The 22,787-nt window shown below is 40.8% G+C and overlaps 1 protein-coding gene across 1 annotated transcript in view; it reads right to left on the reverse strand.

The window, feature by feature from the left end:
- NIPAL2 (NIPA-like domain containing 2) overlaps positions 1–22,787 on the reverse strand; it is a 48,429-nt gene that overhangs the window by 20,431 nt on the left and 5,211 nt on the right. The window contains exons 2-3 of the mRNA XM_010020292.1: positions 10,972–11,040; positions 7,721–7,892 (exon numbers count right to left, since the gene is read on the reverse strand). Of these exons, the coding sequence (XP_010018594.1) occupies positions 7,721–7,892; positions 10,972–11,040 (241 nt within the window). The remainder of the gene's footprint in view (positions 1–7,720; positions 7,893–10,971; positions 11,041–22,787) is intronic.

The following is a 22,787-nucleotide window of genomic DNA, read 5'->3' on the forward strand; positions in this document are numbered from 1 at the left end:
TGACTTATAGATTGTCTTTTATGTTCTTCAATTTGTGGAGTGGATTTGAGCCAGGTTAAATCAAAGAAACCAAGGGCAGATCATCTTGATGCAGTGCCTCACTAGAAACGATGGGCCAGAGGAAGAGGGGTATGAAGGGAGCCTGTAAGCCCCAGGAGCACAGGCTGGCATTTGCTTATTTTGCCTTCCGCTGGCTTTGCAGCTTTCCCTGGCCAGCAAGAGAAATGGCAGGCATCAAAATGTACCCCAGGTGCCCAGTGAGAAATGCACAGCCCCACAGCTGTTCTGCCCCTCTTCCTTAACTCCTTTGGTCTCTGCTTTACAGTCTCAGGTGCATTTAGCAGCTTAAGACATTAACTCCTCCAGAAAAGGCAGTTTAAGACAATATGCTTGATGGCCAACACATTCCTCCCACCATCTCCTCTCTGCCTGGTGGCTTCCAACTTGACTCCGTTGGGAGCAGGAGGTGGGACTAGAGTTTTCCTAACATCCTTTCCAACTTGACTTATCCTAGAATGCTGTGAACCCTTGACAGAAGAGTAAGCGGACATCCAGAGGCCACAGCTAAGCCTACCAGGTGTATGAGTTGAAGCCTTTATTACACCCCAAATTCAGCCTCTAAACATAGCCCTGCTGAAACCCCTGTGCTCAGCTCACCAGACTCTCCACTCCTTTTCCACCATCCCTCAGACCACAGGTGAGGTTCCACCCATCTCCTCACTTCTCCTCCTTACTACTACTGGTATTACAACCTTGCACTTTCCTCCTAGGCTGCTTCCCCTTCATAACGATTTCCCACCATCACTGCAGCCTAATTGAGAGTTAGACTGAAGAGTCTAAATTCCTACCACCCAGACTGAATTTTCCCTTTCCAACACCATGGTCATCTTGTTCTCCCTCTGTCACAGAAACTGTGTGCCTCCTCCTCCTCCTCCTCCACCACTATACTGATGTGGGAACATGATGTTCAACTCTATAGATGAATAAACTGAGGAATTTGGGCAATTGCCATGCTGAAATGTATTAATGAGTCTTTGTAACTGTTCATTTGTTTGCCTGGGTTTTTTTAAGCTATAGGCAATTACAGAGATTGAGATCAGTGTCAGAGTGAGGAATAGGCTCTACTTTTTTTTTTAATTGGTCAGCAGTAGAATACAATACAGAAATACAAACAAGAAAACATGTCAAAGTGTAAGCTGGCAACAGCTTGGCAGCAAAAAAAGCAACTTATCATTGTTCTGAAGCCTCACTGGTTTTGAACCGCTAGTTTTAGCAACACAACACATGCACAACACTAAGCCCAAATTGTCAGCCTCTAAGTAATTGAAACAGAGACTGCATCTCTGGTCATCTGAGAAGACTTGTGTACTTTTGAGTGAATCAGAACTTTTTTAGCTTTTTAACTAATTGTTAAGGTAAAACTTTCAAAACCAGCCACAACTACTCCTTCTCCCACTGAGAGTGGTGGCAGATAGCCTGCTAGTGGCAAGAGAATGGCAGAAAATCTGGGAGATGATCTGTTAAGGATTAAACGTTACAGAATCAACACATCCTAATGAAATCCTTGAGTTCGTTTCATGCCTTGGTTGTGTCATGCTTATATTAATATCCACAAATTGAAAAGTATATAGGTCGTGTGAAATATCTGTATCTATATGACAGAGCCATTCTGAAGGCTTATGGAACTCTTCAATCTGGAAATACAGAATTAGTATTTCAAATGAAAAATATTATGACTTGGTAGTACATCAAAATCATGATAAATAAAACTACTGGGTACAAAATAGGGAAAAAAAAGAAAAAAAGAGTTTGTTCAGGAACTTCACTGTTGTGTTGAAACAACGTCTTCTCATGCATCAACATAAACCAGGTTGTTTTGTATTCATTACTGAATGAATATATATTCACTATATAGTGAATGAATATATATTCTCTGCAGCATGTGAATTTCAATTTAAATTGAAAAATGGTAGAAAATGCCCATTTTCTTTATTATATGCAGTAAAGTGCCTTAAGGGAAGACTGCAATGGTGCTACACATAGCTTAGTCAGCTGCTCATTCTCTCAGGGGTGTTGGTTTACGATTATCTGCGTATGTAGTTTTTCTCCAGCACCAATAGAAATAAAGAGTAGTGTGATATGTGGGTTCTGCCACTAGCAGACACTGAATGGTGAGAACCAAGCTCACAAAACAACTCCTCTGCCTCCTAGACATGAAAGCTGCAGTCAGGATTGGGTTTTGTGTGTTTCCTTAAGAAAGGGATAATACACAAAAGGAGAAGTTAAAGATAAAAATAAAAAAACCCCATACTGATCCTTAGAGTGTGTTTTTTCTATTTTGCTCAATCCAGCCTTAAAAAAGTCGAATGAATGATTGACCATCACTTATTTTTCCTACCCAAAAGTATTTCACAAATAAGTATTTCATTAGTAATTTGATTTCCTGGTACTGAGACTATTTGTAAATCTAACTTTTTAACCTCTATTTTTATTGTCAGGACTTCCAGTAAATAATTCATCTCATAACTGTTCATAGCTTCAAATACTAGTATATTCTTCCTTTACACATTTTCAATTCTTAGATAAGCTTATGTACTATTTTAAATAGATTAGTACTCATAAATGCACGAATTGCTTGCACTGCTTCTGTCTTGTCCAATAGTTTTCAAATAAACCCACAAAATCTAATATTTGCCTCAGATGTTCATTCTGTTAAGCTTAACTGATTCAGTCAGGTTACAGGCATTTAAACCCACCCATTTTGCAGAATACTTTCATACCCATTTCACTGGATGAAATACCAAATGAGGAGTACTAGCTATGGTTCAAAGACTAATGTTTACACCTCTCCCAGTCTGTGCAACAAGAAAAATATTTCCCTTTGAGACCAAGCATTTACACCATTTTATGCAACTTAAGGGTCTACCTCCATCTAAGGATGCAGTTTAAGTTCACGCAGTTGATTCTGCCCTAAATCTGTTGAGCAGTGCTGAAGCTGTAAGGATGAAGTTGCACCAGTCACATTTTAAGATGTGACCTTAAAGTATGCTTTATACAGATGGACTCTCCTGAAGAGATTCAGGACCACCCCAGTACAGAAGCACTTGGAGATGTTTTAATCCATCGCTAACACAAGATATTGTACTCTGTCACACAGTCAACAAGATCTGGAAAGATGATGAAGCAGGTGGTACATTTGATCACTGCAGCTCAAATGAGCAGGATGTTAAGGGGGCAGAGAATGGGGAGCAGCTCTTCCTGGGCATGTAGCCTTATTTCCACAGGGAATCCAGAGGCTCCACAGTACAAGGGGGACAAGAAAAAAAGGCTGAATGCCGGTCATGAGAGGAATGTGGTTTAGCTGAAGGATAGTGTGAAAAAATTATCAAAGAATAGCACCCAAGCATTTTTATTAAGCACATTCAGAAGGAAATGAGCTGTCTGGGAGAAAAGAGCTTTGTTCACAGCTCTGAGTCAGAATAAAGTATCCCTCTCTCATGCACAGAAGGACGGGAAACACAGGTAGCTCCTAATGCCCATGCACAAAGCACAAGGACAGGCGAGTCCATGTACACTCTGTGGGCACTGGCGGATAAACCACAGCTGGTTTTGAGTGCCTGTATCACCATCTCCATGGTGGAGTCTGCACAAAGACAATTCACGCCTGAGAATCTCCCTGTCCTGAACCTATTAGCTTAAAACCTCTGTCTTATCATGCCTACACCTCAGATACCCTGTCTTGTCCAACGGGAGGGCAGAAGGAGGTGCAGGAAAACCAGTCTGATGACCTCCTGTGGGTCATTTTTGGGGTAGACAAGGGAGAGGATGTGGGTATGCGAGGATGGATGCATTTAGACCTGGTAGGACCTGTGTCTCCTTCAGGGCCAGAGCTTTGTGTAAGGGAGGATTAACACAAATTTGGAGAAATTTAAAGAATACCTGTATGCATAGCCAGAGTCAAACAGAGAGCTAGCTCTGCCTGAGACATCTGGGAACAAATTCAGCGCTGCTAGTTTATACGGTAGATACTAATGGTACACTGAATACAGAGGAAGATATTACAGAATTTAATCTGTTGGTGCACAACTCTTGATAGCTATCCTGCACTAGCATTTCTAACATGGTTAAATATTAGTACTGCACAAGTGGTGGACAAAACATGAAACATTTTTCCCCATCATTAATGCCAATATTCTTATAAAACAAAGCAAGCCAAATATCAGAGGAATTGCTCAAAAGAGAAAACACTAAGGTGAGCTTAACTCTGGAAACTGGATAATAGAACACACCACAGAGAGAAGGAAGAACCCTGAAAATCCTTTTGTTACATTTTCTAGACAAGTACAAACAAAGTACGTTAAATAATAGTCTGGCGAACCCACTTCTCAATAGTAACAGAGTTATCAAAATCCCAGATTCTTGGGCCACAAAGATGTTACATTACAGTGAGTGGGAGAAATCCATTTCTGTGAGAATATCTGAGAAACTTCTTCCTAAAGCTCCATCAGGGATATCAGTTTTCAGTCCTAAAGCAATTTCTTGCCCTACAGCTGCTTAGAAGGAGCATATAAAAATGCAAAGGGATCTCAACAATGTAAGTATAAACAAGTGAAGTGTGAAACAGCTCTCTACAGAATGATGAAAACTGCAGAAGAAATGATCTCTGATACCACCGGCCTCTCACACCCCCACCCCCACCCCCATTATTTCTGTAGGCAACCCAAGACAATGAGCTAAAAACCACAGCAGCCTAAAATTACCCGAGCTACATGTAAAATATGATTTTTAATTTTTAAGTATAAAAAGCTTTTTAATGATCACATCAAACATGTATTACTCCTCCGCTTTTAAATTAAAAATTTAACAATTTCTCTTCTTGAAGAAAACAACTGCTGTCTTCTCAAACTATTTAAAACCCTGAACAGATGTAGAGCTTGCATCATTGCAACCACACACAGAAATACTTCCACTGTGTAAGAAGAAAAATATAGTCTTTGTAGTTTAATTCTAAAAAACCCAAATTAAAATCTACTGGTGTCATGCCAATTCATGGTCTGCGGTGCTGGATTCTTTCTAAAACCAGCCATTAGCACACACAGCTCAATAGAATGAGGCACAAACTTTTCACTATTTAATTGACACCGGGTTAAGTGCAAAATTCAATTGGATGCAGTCAAATGTGGTAGCAGAGCATAATAGATGGTGGCTCCATCTATTTTAAGCCCCACGATGCTTCCCGTCTCAGAGGGCTGGAGATATATGATGGGTATAGTCCAAATCCATTCTCGGCAGACTCCAGTCTGCCTTATCCTCCACCAAAACCCAAGTTTCCAAGCAAAGGAAAATTGTCACGCAGATCAAGAGTGACAGAGATCTGCAAAGAACCCCCTAGATGATCAATCATACTGAAAAGCACGTGTCCCTCAGTACAGCAGAGGTACTGAGTACCCAGTGTCAGTGAGAGTCCGCTGTTACCATGACGGGTGTGTTGACACCAAATCTGAAAAAACAGGTTTATCAAAAGGGTGGACTCAGGGTTCAGACACACACTTGGAGTTTATCATCAGGTGCTTGATTTCTTCATTTAAAAAAATAACTTACGAAAGACATACGTTTGACAATACCACAAGACAACTGTCCACTAGATCGTGCAAAGTCCACTCTCCACCACCTAAAAGAAGTTACAGTTTAACGAGAAAAGTATTTCTTGATCTTTTAAGTTGGAAGACCTGATGGCCAAATTATCCTTTGCCCAGTTGTTAGTGGGTGATGCACATGTGTCTTGGTCAGTTTGTCATTGCCCTAAATGATGAACTCTTCCAAAATTAAAAGAATGTTCTGTTTCTCTTCAGCTTTCATTTCAGAAAAGAGCAAAGTATCTAGTGGTAGGAAGTGTTACTGGGAAGTTATTGCTGTAGTTGGCTGTCTACATCATTTTTACTTCTCTTCCTTAAGGGAATGTTTGCTAGACTAAATACAATTTCAGATATCTCTATTGTTTGGGCTATGAAATGGATACTGTCAGCTGATATATGGGAACGGAATATATATATTAAAGTGCTTTTTGGGGTCTTCCAGGATAAGCATTTTGGGTCAGTTAAAAAAAAAAAAATAAAGAAAAAAGATATAACAAGCTATAACAGTTCAGAAAATGGTTTCTTGGTATTTGTTGTAAGAGGAAATGGAGAATGGAGGAAACAGATGCAACATTTTTCACATATTGCAAAGGTAAAGAAGGCGGCATCTGCCCAGATAAAAATAAACCCTAAATGTGACCTCTACTTTGTAGCAGTTTAATAAACAATGGCATTTTTTTCCTTTCCCGCTGCTTTTTACTTCTTTCTAGTTTTATATATTTGCATTTTATTCAGTTTGGGCAACACATTAAATTGGTTAATGTCCCTTTATGTTCAGATACACCTGGAAAAGTCTACAACTGTTAAAGATACAACTACTACCACACAACTACTGCCACCAAAATCACTGAGATATGTCATATGAATTTATATTTTCACCTCAGGTAATATCACATTCCTTTCTTTGAGAAATCTTTCCTACAGCGGTGAACTACCATGGCTTTATATGTCATTCTCCAAAATTCTGCAACAGTTTCACATTAAAAGTTACAGTAAATTGCCTGTAGTTTCCTTCCCCCACTATCTCTGCTAAATTGCACCCACATATACTTGGCTGCCTCCTTCCACTACAGCTGGACAGTCACCAGGAAGATAATTCATCTTTTCTACCTTCCCATACAGAATCACTCACTGTAATGTCACTTCCAAGCATGAAACTGGTAGCTAGAAACAGACCATGAAATGTTATCATTTACGAATAGCAAGGAAATGAGCTCCAGCATATGCAGAGCTGTTGTATTAGCTCAGCCCTGGGTGTTTCAGCTGTGAAATAACTTGATTAAGGGATATAGCCGCACCCTGTATTCCTGTTTTCACAGCCTTTGTACAATATTGCCCTGTCCACCCTGCTTTGTATTAGCACAACATGATACAACATGATAACATATTTTAAAATGTATATTTCTTTTAAAAGAAACATCTTTAACTCATACTTGTCAATACCTTAATTACAAAAAGTCACATGAAGAGTAAGATCCTAACAAATGAGACCTAAAGACAGAACTTCTGCTAAAGCCCAATTAATCTACACAAGAAGGAACAAATTAATAATTTTGATAATGTCCATAAATAAACTAAGCATTTCAGGAAGTTTTGAGGCCTTTTTTCTCACACGCTGCAGAGAGTCAAGCAAGCTTGCCCATGTCAGTGTGAATCATGACGATGGGCAGGGGACAGGCAGGAGAAATGCTTGGTGTGATGGTAACATAGGAAATACACTGCAGGTACTCAGGATCAGACCATAACTTTGTGCAGTCAGCAGGACGCCAGCCCGCCACTTCGGGGGATTGCAGAACCAGCAAGGCTGGTACAGCAGTGGGTGACCAACTGGCAAGAGCTAGAGAGCACAGAGTGACACAGAAGGCAAAACTACAGAAAAAGAAAGATATTAAAATGATCTCTGAGTTAAGCAGAGGGTTTGTGTTAACTGTCAGATCATGTGATTATATGAATAATTTCTTTTCAAACCACAACATTAACATTTTCCCCCTCTGTTCCTGCTGCAGCTCCTGTGGTATTGTTCCTCTCGTTACAAACAAGTGTTCAGTTAATGTACCCAAGCAAGGAATGGCAAACCATCTCACCTATGACAGATACACATCCCAGCGGAGCGACAAGGGCAATGGGAGCAAATCCGTAGGCTGTGAAATTGCCCACCTCTCCAAGCCCCAGGAGGATGATCCCACACCACCATCGCTTGCTCATGTAGTAGGGCTTTGGCTCTGTTTGGCAAGCCAGTCGGAGATGAGTGCATTTCTAGAAAATTAATTATTAGGAACAGGCATGAAAAGAAAGACTTCCATTGTGTTCTTAAGTCTGACAAAAGCAGAATAATTAAGGGGGCTGTCAAATTCAAATTCCAGGTGCGTCAAGGTTTTCTTTCAAAACACGACTTTCAGCTTGTTGTTGCAGAGCTCTTCATTAACTTAGAGCTGCTTCAGATGTGTGCTTTCTCAGCCGTGGTGGAAACGGCTGAAAAGATAGACTTCTGAATAAACCTGAAAATTATTAAGTCAATACTGACTAGGTAGTGCTTCCAAGCTATCACTGCACACCTCTGCTCTTCTCTCAAAGCAAAGATTGGCAGTTGTGCTTGTGAGCTGGAAACACTTAAAGGCAGGAGCAGATGGGGCAGAATTAGAACTGTGGCAACAAACTGGGAGGGAGAAGGGAACTAGGTAACACGGTGTTCCTGCTCCATGTTACACAGGCTCACCAGAAATACAATTTCAAAATAAAAAAGGCAGCACTGTTATATCACATCTGTTATAGGGAGGACTCTAAATTAATTAGATAGATTTTAGGATTTGGCTACAGTCTCCTGTTTGACCTTACAAAGAGATCTTGGGTAAAGCATCATTTTCAGAAGAAAAACCAGCTATAGCTGTATCAACAGGCATTATATATACTCAGGTAATACTTTGTCAATGCTTCTTGTTACATGGAGAAGGCGTCATCGTCAGATGTTGTAATTGTTTTCTCTCTGGCTGTACAACAAGAACCTACATGTAACAGGATGATTTGACTTTGATCACACTGGTGTCCTTCAGGAAGGTGTCATGATTGGAAAGGATGCAATGTTTACCACATTAGTTCTGCAGAATAGTGTTTCCTTTCTCAGATTTCTCACCAGCCTCTCTGCACCTGGGTCAAAAATGTTGGAAACCAAATTATGGTTATTGTAGTATAAATGATGGTAAAGTAATTCTTGTTCTCCAACACTTGATATTTGACTTTGGAAGTGTCCTTGCAGAGCCCCCAGGAAGTTAAAATTTTCCTCATACTCTGATTCTACGCTGCTCTACAGAGTATGGGCCAAATAGTAACATCCGTGATACACCAGAGCCTCAGTCATTCCTCTTGTTGAGAGGACACTGCACATTACTGCAGCTTCATGCTGTGGAACATGAAATCCTAAGAAGTTTAGCCCTTCAAGAAGAAAAGGCACATAAGAAAATCAAACTTCCTTGAGGCATAGACTAGCAATTCACAGTAACATCCAGGATTTTGCATGTTCCATTTTTATAAACAACCAAATGGAACAAAAAAAGCCCAATAAAGATCTGATTGAAATGAATATCAAATAATATTCAAATCAAGAATCCAAGTTTCTGCTGAAAACCAAATAGGACAAGTTCTTAACTGAATCCTGGGCTCTGGTTTCTCCCCAGGATTCTTGTAGGAATAACTCTTGAGGGCACAGTGTGCTTGAAAAGATGAGCAGGCAACACAGGAGGGTGAGCTCAGTGCTCCCCTACAGCCTGCTTTCTCCAGATGCCTGCCTGCTTTGCATACTAATACGTGTGGATGTTATTTAGGTGGAGGCTGTTTATAATCCAGCTGAAAAACACTGCCAGTGGTGGGCTGTTCTTCAGCTGATAGCTAGCTAGCGGGAACAGAGGGAGGATAACTGACTGCATGGTGGGAAAGGCAAGAGGGAACAATAAAATGGCTTGTCCATTTAACATGAGTGTGAAATGAATGTTCAGATTTAAGGAAAATCATTGTTCGTATTTATAAGATATTGTTACTAAGTGGAAAAAAGATCTATTTTAAAGGATTTAAAAATAAATAAATCAATCAGTTTAAACTGTCAAATGGCAATGCAGAGCTATTGGGTTTTCCTAAACAGCATTTAGAAAGCTGAAAGATAGTTCAAATCCAGTAAATGCTGTTAGTGATTACAAGTCAATAGAAGTCTGCCTGCATGCCTCTGGGAAAGCATCCACTTTGGCACTCAGTGTCTGCAACAGACAAAAGATATGAATTCTGAACAACCTCATTATTATGGGCTACACTGAATTTTCACTTGACCAAAAAGAGTTTTGCTATTGAAACAGAGACTGTCCTAGTAGTGTCACTGTCAGCAGGGTGGAACTCATATTGGAGAGGCAGCAGTCATCTCAATCTGCCTGCCTTCTCTGGCTGATTTCTTTCAATGGGATTCTCCAACTAGAGATGCTTAAAATAGAAGGGAATTGTTGAAGAATCTTCCAGCATTAATAAAATGGGTTATTATTAATAAAAGATTTCATATTCTGCAGCTTTCTGTTTCATCCTTTACAGAAAAAGAAAGAAGTAGCTTTATATGGGACACATACAACTCAAAATACAAGCTAGCAAAATTACTTTTTCTGGACAACTTACATAACAATGTCTTCTGTGCTTTAAAAACTTTTGTTAGAAGACCTAAAAATACCATGAAGTCTACAAGAAACAGATTATACTGAATTATTTGACTTTCTACTGAGTATGTATTCTAATTATTAATACAGAAAGGATTTTGTAAGTCTTATTGTAAAACCTTCTGCCATAGTTGTAAAGTGAGTACCTCCACTGATTTTATAATTTAAAATAGTATTTATTCAAATAATTTCATCTTAACTGCAGAAGGAAAACTAGAGTGGTCTAAGTTGTTTTGGGGCCCAATATTGAAAAAAATCTTTATGTCTTTATGCATTTAATTATGTTAATCACTTCATTAAGCAGTGCCTAAGACTTTGTGGTCATATCCATTTTAGGTTTGGACACTCAGGTTCATGTGGTGTCCATTGAGACCACAGGAAGGTCAAAGCTGGTATTTCTTTATAGCGTATTACAAGGAGGAGGAGTACTTATTAATTTTTACCCTATTCCCATATAGGAATCACAGCACAGAACAGGTTGAGATCTATCACACTGCCAGCTACAGCAGGGCACTGTTAAACTACAGTTACAGAGAAGGAATGTTTCTAAAATGCAACAAAATTTGTATTTTGAACTTCACCATAAAAACAATTTGTAACATAAGTTACTTGCTAAATACAAACAACTGAATAAAGAGAAAATTTCATACCTGTATATTCAAAGATACACTAATCAGAAAATTTGATGCAGCAGCAAGTAAAACTCCAAAGAGCTGAGTCTGCAAGATCACAAAACAAAGAAATACAAAATTAGTTTAAGAAGAACAATATAATGGTGGTTTTCTGATAGCACATTGTAACCCAATCAAAACTAAATCATTGTACTTTTCAGTCACTGAGCTCATGCTGCGCTGACTAAACTCACAAAAAAAATACCTCTGCATGGTTGACTAGGGCTTAAGCAGTAAACAACTGGGAATGGAAAGGACATCCCGGTGCAGGAGGTGGCTTTGCTCTCCTTCAGTAGAACACCTTCTTAAATCTCATGAAAAAAAGAAACCACAGACAAACCAGCTAGGCAGGTCTCCGCTGAACACTGCACACAGGTGGTGTTCCTCTCAAAAAACTCCAAACAAAAAAAGGACCTGTTTTGTTACATAATCCAGAAGGAAAATCAACGGCAATCTAGCTCTTCATACTGGAACACAATTATCTTCCGTGTTAACATATCCACCACTTGACAGGGCAGCCAGGAACACAGGTCTCCTGACAGTTTCTTTAATGCATCGCATTATCTCATCGAATTCTTTTCTAATCAGACTGCCTAATTTTGCAAACTTCCTGTGAAGCTGAGAAATTGAAAACATTCAAGCAGGATTCATTATTTTGGAAAGCAGCCATTTAAAGATACCTTTTCATCAAGCTCAAAAAACACCTACATGGTAGAACTCCCTGTCTACTTTCAAATGTTGGAACAGTTTGTACATTGTAAGTGTATTCAAGACCCATCCAAGGTCACTGGTGTAGTGCTGTGAGGAGCTCCATTACCTTGTAGAGAAGACAAACATACTGGCAGTGAATTTTTATAAACAAGGTCATGGGAACATAACCCAGCTACTATAAAGCAGCATCCATCCCAGTGCTCACTGCCTCAGCTTTCATGACTCTTCTTCAGGAAGGTCCATGGGCACTTCTGAACAGTCAGTGCCTACCAACCCCAGAGACTGCTGCCCCTCAGCATTTATACAAAGCAGTATGGGGTCCAGCGAGCTCTCAGGGGAGGGGATTATTGCTGTGGCTATAATTCCCAGACTAGGAAAGAGCATCCCCAAAAGCGTGAAGAAACAACAGCCTTATTGCAAATGGATGTAAATATTTTAATTTAAGAGACAAATGGAATCCAACTGTCTATGGCTCATGCATTTCTGCAGTGGCTTACACTCAGGAGGAGAAGCAGACACCAAATTGCTCTGGGTGAAATGCTTGGCTGACTGATACATGTCAACAAGACATGACTGACTGGTAACAGGAGATGCAGAGAGGGGAATGCAGGAGATCAGAGGGCTCCCTTTGCTCACACCCCCTCTTTGCTAAGTATCACAGCACCAGTGCCACAGCCTGGGCACAGAAAGCATTCAATAAGAAGTATTACTCGAGTTTTACCCATGCCTTCTGGTACCCGGCCACTGGAGGTCCTTCCCATCCTGCAGCCTCTCCCCACACCCCAATATCCTCCAGGGCTCTCACACACTGTGTGTTTTCCAGTCTGAGGGAACAACCGCACTGGGAGCAGCGGGAGTTTGTGACAAGATGTCTTAGCACACCTCAGCACAGACACCTCTGCTGAGATCAGGCACTAACAGTTACAGGGACACAAGCAGCCTTGCAGCCTCCTTCCAGACTGGGGAAATGCTTTGAATGGTCCCCACCCAAAGCCCCACAGGAGCAGAGGGGATGGGTTTTCCTTCCTGAAGCTTTGATGCTGCAGCATCAAATCCTGAGCATTGACCTTACACAAAGTTTGACCACTTCACAGATGGATTATTGCACTCCCCTCATCATTCTGCATAGACAGCAGCTTTAATAAAACTGCAGTTAAATCTAAGTTATTTTCTTGCTCCCAAAGACTTGTTCTTTTTAAATGACAAGATGCTCCCTTGTGAGGAGGTGGAGAAGTGGCCTTGTCAGCCTCATCATGAAGAGTTTAAGAAAAAGGAGACAGTAGGGAATAGAAAACAGAAACTGCCACCTCATTTACCCCATCATTTTACTGCTTTCACATCAGTAACTGTAATACATCCAACACTACTCCCTAGTCTCTCTGCAGCTCTTCTCATTTCAGCAGGCAATTCTACCCTTACAGCTGCACCTCTGGGCTACCCCTTACAGCTCCTTTTTCTCAGCTTTCAGCCAGGGGTCATAAACACTGTGCAGGACTTGGGAGGTAACCAGCACACTAAAGAGGAAATGCAGTTGGTCTTGAGTCAGCCCAAAGGATGGTGTCCATACAGCTCTGGAGGTAAAATCTGCATGCAGCTGGTGGGCAGAGGATGAGGCTGTGTGTTCCATCTGTCATCTAAAAAAAAATGTGCAAAATCATATGGGTACTGGTGATAACCTGAGTACCTGCCTCCAGAGACTGTGAATCAGATGCCACTTTGGTGAATTTAAACACTGCATGGGCAGGGACTCCAGCAGGGAGTTTTCCAGTGTCCTGCCTCACTAGTGTCCTCTCCAGAACAGCTTCAGTGTCATGGTGGTTGCTTTGTCAGGTACCTGTGAACTTGGCTCAGATATCCTTGTTGAACACATAAGACTTCTAACATGATGACCACCCTGTGTCTGAACAGGAACCATATCCCAAAGTCAGTTCTCTTCCTAAAGGTTCCAGAAATTGCCAGGAACAGAAAATAGGACAAAAAACTTGGGTCTTTGCCTTAATTTCTGGGAAACGCCGAGACATGTGTGACCGCTGCCTCAGTACTTCCCAGTGAAATACAGAGATCAGCATTTCCTTCAGCTGAGGTTTGGCTGGAACATGGGCTAGGGAGTGGGCCCAGCTCAGCAGGACCCAGCAGTGGCCAGGGCTGTGGGCAGATGGAGACCAGTCCTGCTGTGGCATCACCAGAGCACAGGCTGATGGCCTACGTGGCTGAAATAGGGTCCTGGGCCATGGGCAGGGCAGGAGAGCCCCATGGCTGGGCAGCACTGTGGGTACCTTTAGGACCCCGACAAACACATGCAAAGCTGTTGAGGTGACACCCCCTTGTGCGTAACATAAGCAACCTCCTGTGTCCACATGTTTGTGCAAATTCAAGGCAAATTCATAGCAGTGGTCTGGGCTCAAACTTACCCTCACTGCTTAAGTCATTTTATTGTAATGACCATATGTTTCACCTGAGCACTGCTGTTGGCATATATACTGCACTGCCTGCTTCAGATTGACATGTGTTAATGAGCTCTTGTTAATAATGTGATATCACCATACTTCCAAACTCAGGGCTGGGTAGACCCCTGAAGATTAAAAGCAGAGTACAATGCCCTAAGGAGGTCAAATATCACAGGGATCTGTTCAGGGATATGAGATGAAAGTACAGTAACGCCATGCAGCTACAGCATGGCAAAACTGCCTTGTACAGGTTCATGCTCAGACCTGCCAATATTAAAGAAAACAGGGCACAAAAATGCAGTAAAGAGGAAAATAAAACTGCAAACTTTGCAAATCCGAGTGCATCTTAAATCAGCAGGCAATTTCTAATGAGCAAGAGCTATCACACAGAGCAATGCTCAAAGCAGGAAATTAAAAAATAGGATACCATATCCCAGGCTAGTAAAACCATGCATGAAAGAAAGATGACCTGTGACAGAAGATAGATCACCCTATCAAACCAAAATGGTTGCTGTTTTTTCCTGAAAGCCACTGCAACCCTTCTGTTGTCATGTCACATAAAAGGCTTCATTATTTGTGCTATGTCTGCCATTCAACATCCGTTAGAGGCTAGAGGACTGGTGGAACAGCCAGTTTTATAAGTAATAAACATGATATTCTCTGAACACAGAGTTTCCAGTTGTGATATCATCCACAGCACTGCAGGGCTTCCCACACATAAGTCTTGAGACAAACCTCCATGAGGGAATTCAGTTGCAGACATAACTTTAAAGCTATGGTGCTACTTCAGTCAACTAAGGACTTCTACAGGAAAAAAAAACTTTAAATATTCAAAACTGCTGGCATAAAATGCAAGTCCCCTCATCACCAAAACATCTGTCTGAATGTACAGGCCATTTTGTCAGACCTCAGATTTCAAACTGTTGATGCATTCTTCCAGTGCTTCCAAATGCACGAGGCTTGTCACAGAATCATCCTGTCCTTAAATTTTCCAGAAAGTAAAAAACACCACAGAAATTTTATTTCCTTCACCTTAATACGTTTTGGAACAAGCCATGAAAGTCACCTGCTGGCTTTGCAGTCCTTTATGGCCAGTCCCCAGGCATGCAGACCACAGACTGAGGTTCTGGATCTGCAGTTTTCCTCGGTGGCAAAGCCAGCTTGAGGAATGCCTTCCTCTGGCCCCCTGTTCCCTCACTGCCTCCTTTGCATTTGCGGGGCTGGCAAGGCACCGTTCCAGGTTTGAAATAATCCTCCCAAACTATACCCTTTTAGCATCATGTACTTTATAAGCCACCTGCCAATGTTTAACTCAAGACAGATCAAAATTTGCAAGCAAGAGCAACGGTTTTAAAATGGTGACCCTGCACAGTTTGCCAGTGGTGACAGTGGCCCATACAGGGGACCACTGAGGGGAATGAGTTCAAGAAGTGGTAAATTCATCTTGAGCAAGGCACCCTCAGTACTCACCTGGCATCCCCTAGCCCAGTAGCACGAGGGTCATGCACAAACCCAGGCATGAGAAGGATGGGTTAGCAGGTATCCATTTGCCAAGTGGCAACATACTGCAATTCAAAACAAATGAGCAGCAGTATAGCATAGTTCCACATGGTCCCACTTCAAGCACCCATGCAGGATCTAATGCTTATTTATCCTAGCACCTTTTCATATCATTCTTGCACTATTTTAAAAGGGCCTTTCACACACAAGGTCTCTTTTTATTGTCAAAGTAGAACAAGAAGGTTGTGGCAAATGAAAGCCAGGCTGAAATCTAAATCTTTGGCACTAATTCTAATAAATTTATCCCCTGCAGACTAAGATCTGCATTAAAGACTTTGTTATACAGAGAGATGCAATTTATCCATATTACATGTTTGTCTTCCTAATGGACATTAAACTGCAGTTGCCAGGACTGTGAAATGAAAACTTATAAAGGTTAATTTGAGTTGCATTGACTAACAGGTACATGGTCATTATTTATGGAAACTTGCTATGCTATGAATTGATGAGCAGAAAAAAAACCACTTCAAATGTATATTGTCGGCTCACTCATCAAGGCTAGTTAAACCATTCCTCCTATTTTTCTTTATTTCTGCATTTATTTGTTCTCTAAACTCGTTCCCCACAAACATAATGACACATACTGCTTCAAAAACTACACATTGTTTCTGTTAATTAGGATTTTGACAGGTCTGAATGGATCTTATTAAAGGGGGCCTCCTAAACTTCCAGTCCTGAGCTAACTCTGAAGCAAGGGGAATTCAGAGTCCTTAACAAAAACCATATTTTTCAAAGATCCACCATGTGGAATTAGGAGAGGCTTATCATTCAGTGTTATTATTCAGAGAGCTCTGGATGTACTCAGTGTTTTACAGCTGCGTAAAGAAAACAAGGCCCTTGTTTCAATGATTTTCATATTTCAATTCATATCTCATATATGGGTTCAGGGCCATGTGAAGTACTGAAGGACAGCTGAAATCAAAGGGCAATTACCAGCATTGGAATGTGTATTGAAAATAATTTGATCTTTATTGTGACATAAAAGAGCATTGTTAAAACTACAAGAAGGAGCGAATTAAAACATTTGGCACTATCTTTGTTAGGAACAGGAGAGAGAAGACTTGGTAGCTAAGTCAGGATAAATTTGAATGAAGACAAGACAGTTTACAGGTTTTACACAGATCGCCAGGCTGGTTTCCAGACCACAGTAAATGCAGTTCCTGTCTCATGAATATTACAGCATCCTTGCCTTTATTAGGTTTTACCTTTCATTACATCACAAATTTAAGATAAATGTTTTCGCAGAGAAGAGGCAAACTGTAAAGGTTGGAAGGAGAGCCTGGTAAGTTACGAAAAGGTATTGGAATTTGAGAGGATAAAGCAACCGCAGGAATGAGAGCTTTCTATTCACCTCCATGCTTTATCATTGTCATGAGGTTTTATCTATATTTGTCAGTGATTGATTAGTGTCAATAATGGATAACAAACTGAGATGAAAAATACGAATTGTGAAATACACTAAACTAACTTTCTATATGCTCAATAAAGTTAAATACAAACATATCCAACCCCTAAAAAGCATTATGAGTAGTAATTTTTTTTTCCTTTTTGAAGAGTTACAACCAAACTTCCCAATACCTAAATTTCACTTTCTCATTATCAGTAAGCAAATCTCAAAATTAGGAATAAATGGGAGAATGGGAAAGGGGCACAATGGATTTTTACACTGTTCCTCAAGTAAACAGCCTGGGATACTTTGCTGCATAATCAAAAACTGTTTAATGTTTTAACTACTAAGTTAGATTACAGTCAGATCTTCTCCCATAACTGCGTAACAGAAGCTCTAAAAATTTCAACCACAGTTGATAACATCTTAGAAGATTTTCTCAAGGACCATCACTTAACATCTCCATGGCAACCATAGAAATAACATACCAGAAAAAGAAAGAATAGGATTATAAATTTTTGCCATTTTACAGGTCCCTCAGGAGAAACAAAGAGGCAAGCCAGCATTGCCTGACCAGCTACTCCCACGAAATGGCCAGCTGGTTCAGGGGTACTCCTCTATTGCTGCCCTCAAGCAGGCTTTCTGGGTATTACTGTTTGGTCCTGTCTAATTCCTGGTGTGCAAGATAAAGCTCAAGTCAAACCACTCAAAGCCCAAGTATGTTACTTCCCAGAAACCACAGCCTGGCTGACAGAGTGAGTCTGTGCTGCTCCTTTCCCTGCTTCATGTGGCTCCCTGGACTCCTAAATCGAAAGCCAAGAAGGGGATGCAACAGTCACGTGTAGCTGGAGTGTTCATGCCCTGTGATGTGGAGCTAGCTCTGCCTGTACTCAGATAGACAGGCAAGCTCAAAAGGGAACCATCTGAACAACTGAGTGAGCAGTGAGTGCTGTTAAGTGTTTCATGAGGTTGCAGAGCAAGGCACAGAGAGTATTGTTGGAGACACGGCTCACTCTGCATATACACACAAACATGCCTCCAAACCAACCATTGCTAGCTCATTCCCTCTTGTAGTACAACCATGCTGGAGTACAAATGAGGTATATCTGATTCCACTTAAATCAGATACACAAAACCCTGACAGAAATGTAGCTAGCTTAATATATTCACCAAATTCTTAAAAGAGCTTTTTAATAAAAATTTCCTTTTACCAGCTGAGAAGAACTCATGAGGGGAATGACATGTCTCTTTCAGCATGCACCTCTCCAGCATCGCTTTTCAGGCAGGCTTGTCTCCCATCCTCTGTTAATCTTGCCTCAATTAATCCTCTGTTAGTTATAACTAGCCCTTCCTTTGATGTGCACAGAAAAAGCTTCTCCACAGCACAGCCTGAGTGAACATGCCCCTTTGTCAAACCTCAGCTTCACATATGTAGGCCAGGGGTAAATCAAGGCTGGAAATGAGGATGCTCCCAAGACAGTGGTATTTCAGAACAGCTTCTAACAGGAGTAACAGCAGAGGAGGGGAAAAGGAAGAGATTCAACTGCATTCAAACCAAAGTTTGATCCATCTGTTAAAAGAATTACTTGATTTTATGTTAGAGGAATGGGCAGCCCAAAGGCCCTTCCAATCTGCTGTTCCTGCAGAGGAGAGGTGCTGTACATTAGTTCCTTGATTTTCTTCCTGCACCTCATGCACTTGGCTCTCCTAGCTTCATTTCACAGAGTGTTAATCACTTACAGATAGTTCCTAATGGAAAAAAGAAAAAAAAACCCAGACTGGTCTGCAGAAGGCAGAACCTTCTGGTTAGCAACATTATTCATTTAAATATAAACAACTGCTAGATTACTAGTGATGATTTAGAATCAAGAGATCTTGCACTCTCTAAAATATGCACACATATGTATATGGGTGCATACTCACACAAACACAACTGGATGCTTTTAACTTGCAGATACTTCTGGGCAAAACTAAGATGCAAATAGGGGAATAGCAAAATCTTTAAAGAAATATATCTACTACATAGCTCCCTTCTGCTGCAGAAAACAAATCAGTTTAGCTGAGTGATCCCTTCTAGGTACCTTCATCACCTTCTCATGATATTCTCTGTTGCACTTAAAGAGATAAGAAGGTGACAAGTTTTTTTTTTCTCAGTTTTGAGTACAACTGATGTTTCAGCAAGTGTACCTTATGGGGATTCTCACATATAGAACTTTGCATTTTTCTGGTATATTTGCATTAGTATAGGATATAACCATCTGAAAGCTTCTTCTTGACAGGGATTACTATAGAGATGGGCCCATGAAGATAAATTCTGTCTACTCCCTTGTCAGGAATTAAATAAAAATAAAAAAAAAAAAAAAAAAAAGAAAAAAAAAAAGGAAGGAAGAAGGAAGAAAAAAGAAAAAAAAAAAAAAAAAAGAGGAAAACTGAGCATCTGACTCATGAAATGACTGCTGTCATTTCTATGCTTTTGTAAACCACACATTGCTTTTCATTTTGTCCTGGCAGCCTCTGATCTATAGTTGTTGTGGTTTAACTCCAGCCAGCAGCTCAGCCCAGTCAGCCACTCATTCACTCTGCCCCAGTAAGATGGGGGAAAGAATCAGAGGGGTAAAGTCTATCTCAGCCCATGAGTTAACAGGCAAATCAAAAGCTGTGTGCACAAGCAAAGCAAAATCGGGAACTCGCTCACTACTTCCCACAGGCAGTTGTCCAGCCATTTCTAGAAAAACAGGGCTCTATCATATACAACACCTGGGAAGGCAAATGCCATCACTCTCAAAGTTCCTCCTTCTTCCCCCGACTTCTATTGCTGCGCACAACGTTGTATGGTAAGGCATATCCCTTTGGTCATTTGGGGTCAGTTGTACCAACTGTGTCCCCTCTCAACTTCTTGTGCATCCCCAGCCTACTCCCTGGCAGAGCAGTGCAAGAAACAAAACATGCCTTGATGCTGTGCAAGCACTGCTCAGCAATAACTAAAACATACCCATGTTATCAACACTTTTTTCATAACAAATCCAAAACATAGCACCATACAAGTTACTACGAAAAAGAATTAACTCTGGCCAAAACCCATATGATAGTCAAAAGATGGAACTAGAGTCTCGATCAGATGAAATCTGCTATTATTTGTTTGACTGAAGCTTCTGCAGACACTACAAGCTTTGTTTTCCATCATCTTGACATGCTGGCTGAGTCACTGCTGCATGATAACACAGACACTGAATGAGAACGTTCATGGTGCTTTAGTCACTGCAGGGAGAAAAAGATAGTCAGTGAAAGAGAGAGAAACAAAGGAAAGATACTAATGTCATTAGTAGTCAATAAATACAAGAACCTTGTAGGAATTCCAAAGCAGGAGGAACAACAACAAACAAACAAAAATACATCAAAAAACCCTGCCAAAAACAAAACACAAGCAGAAGACAAACATTAAAACATAGTTGGTTAAGAGTCATAAAGCAAAGTAAATGGTGTCACAATCTATTTACTCCCAAGCTGGAGCCCCCCAAAAAATTAAACTAGGTTTTAATTGGTAGTTAACTGTCTCAGCACAAGTCTGTTATGTACACAAAACACTTCGATTGTTCTTCACAGGAACCTCTTTCCAGTGGCAATATCCTCGCCTTTTGAAGAAAAAGGCTTCAAGTTTAAACCGTATCAGCTGGCAAAGTGTCCTTGTTTTGAGCAGGATGACAGCTAAGTCATCAAATATGTTAGCTAAAGCTTGTTGAGATTTTATCTCCATGAAACTGATTTGATTCTAGGGGATTAAATGTCAGCAAGAGACTATGTACTTCTATGTTACTGCTTCACCTCAGCCAACATGAAGAAGCCATGCCCAAGGAACCAGCATTTGCTTTGCTGTGAGTCATTGCTTCCACACATGGAGGGGTTTTCCTCCAAACTTTGCATTCACCATAGGCCTCTGCATCACAGTGTTGTTTCTACAGAACATAGTGGGATACAAAGGGGAATATAGACAGAGAGTCACTGCATATCTCATCCCATGATTTCTATAACAATTCCATAACCTCTATTCATCTACCCATCCTGGGCAGAACAGTTCTTATCACCAAACAAGGCCAAAGCTTCCAGCCTAGATGATATAAGTCAACGACAGACATCATGGAGGACAATGGAGTTACACTGCTATAACCTCAACTTAAGCAGTACACATCTGTTCAGTTTGATATTGACTATTTACTTTTGAGCGCACCCTGCAAATATCACTGCCACATTTCTTAAGATCTCTGCTCCAGGCCTGGCGTTGATTTCACACACCAACTGGCTGTCTTTTGAAGCTGCTGGCAGTATGTTCCAAAGTCCAGATTAGTCACAGAATGGAAAGCATATCTCCCAACTGTTCACATTAAGAAATGCCATTCAGGGACAGTCTGTAGTGACATTATAAACATGAGCATAACAGTTTATACATGTCACCAAAACTCCAAATGGAATAATTGCAGCCTCCAGTTACTAGGTTAGCCAAATATCCTCACCTCCCTTATGACTGAAGTGCACAGTCTGTTGTTTGCTCATCTTTCTAAAGCCTTAGGTTTTGAGTTTGATCAAATTTCTACTTAAGTCATTTGGATTCTTTTTATTCCTTCAAACAGGAGTTAATCAGATCCAGCACACTGTTGGAGACATGCAAGGATAAGATTCCAACATCTTTCCCCCCCGCCAATGCCCAAAACAGACTTCAAGAGCATAGGAAGAGAAAGATCATACTTCAGCTTCAAAGAGAAATCAAGTCCTCTTTGGGTCACAAAATTGTAAGGGCCCAATGTCACAGGCGACATTATATGAAAAGGGCAACTTTTATTTAAACAATTAAATCAATGAGTATTTTCCTGTCAGTGTAGCCAGGCAAACTTCCTCATCACATAGTCAAATGAGTGCTAAGGCAAATGAAGCAGCAGAAGCACAGTTTCAAGATGGGAGCAAGAGCACCTCTTTGGGTGGCAGCAATGTCCTAGATCCATACAGCAATCTCATGAAACCTCAGGAGCAGACAGCTGCTTGCCTGAGCAGCTGGACCTTCACCCTGCATCACCTTGCAACTCCCAAGTAAGGCTGGGACACTAAAAGCAACACAGCAGCCACAGCCAATCTAATTTAGTGCATTATTTGCAAAGCAGCGTAGAAGTTCGGGGAAGGGAGCACAAAGCACTGCACTGAGCCAGACCTCTCCAAATCAAGGTATGGATTCAGACTCATCCCATGCTTGGTCTTCCGAGCTCAGTGCTAAGGGAAGAGGAGCACACACCCTGCTTTGCTGGCTGCAGACTAAATCCGATTCTGCTGTTCCAGATCACTGTTCTGAAGAGTAGTGCTTATGTTTTAAGCCTTGTAATGAGTGGCTGAGCTGGATATGAGTCTGCACTGTGCCTGTAATCTTCCTGTAAAATACCATTTTGAAGCAGTCCAAAGCAAAATAATTTCTGCACCAGGTAGGATATGTGTAACTTGTGACTCAAGTTTCCTTGTATTTGTCTTCTGCACTTCACTTTCTGAGAAATGACAAGAATTGTTGTGTTCCTTATTACCTAGAAATTCCCAAATCTTTTAAAACAGGTAAGTGTAATTACAAAGCTCCTGTTTAACTCACTGTCACCTTAATAATTTAAAAAAAAATAAAATTAAATAAATGCACATGTTCTTTAACATTCTCAGAAAAA

Source organism: Nestor notabilis, unplaced genomic scaffold, assembly GCF_000696875.1.
Source record: "Nestor notabilis isolate BGI_N333 unplaced genomic scaffold, ASM69687v1 scaffold1288, whole genome shotgun sequence".
NCBI classification, from domain to species: Eukaryota; Metazoa; Chordata; class Aves; order Psittaciformes; family Psittacidae; genus Nestor; species Nestor notabilis.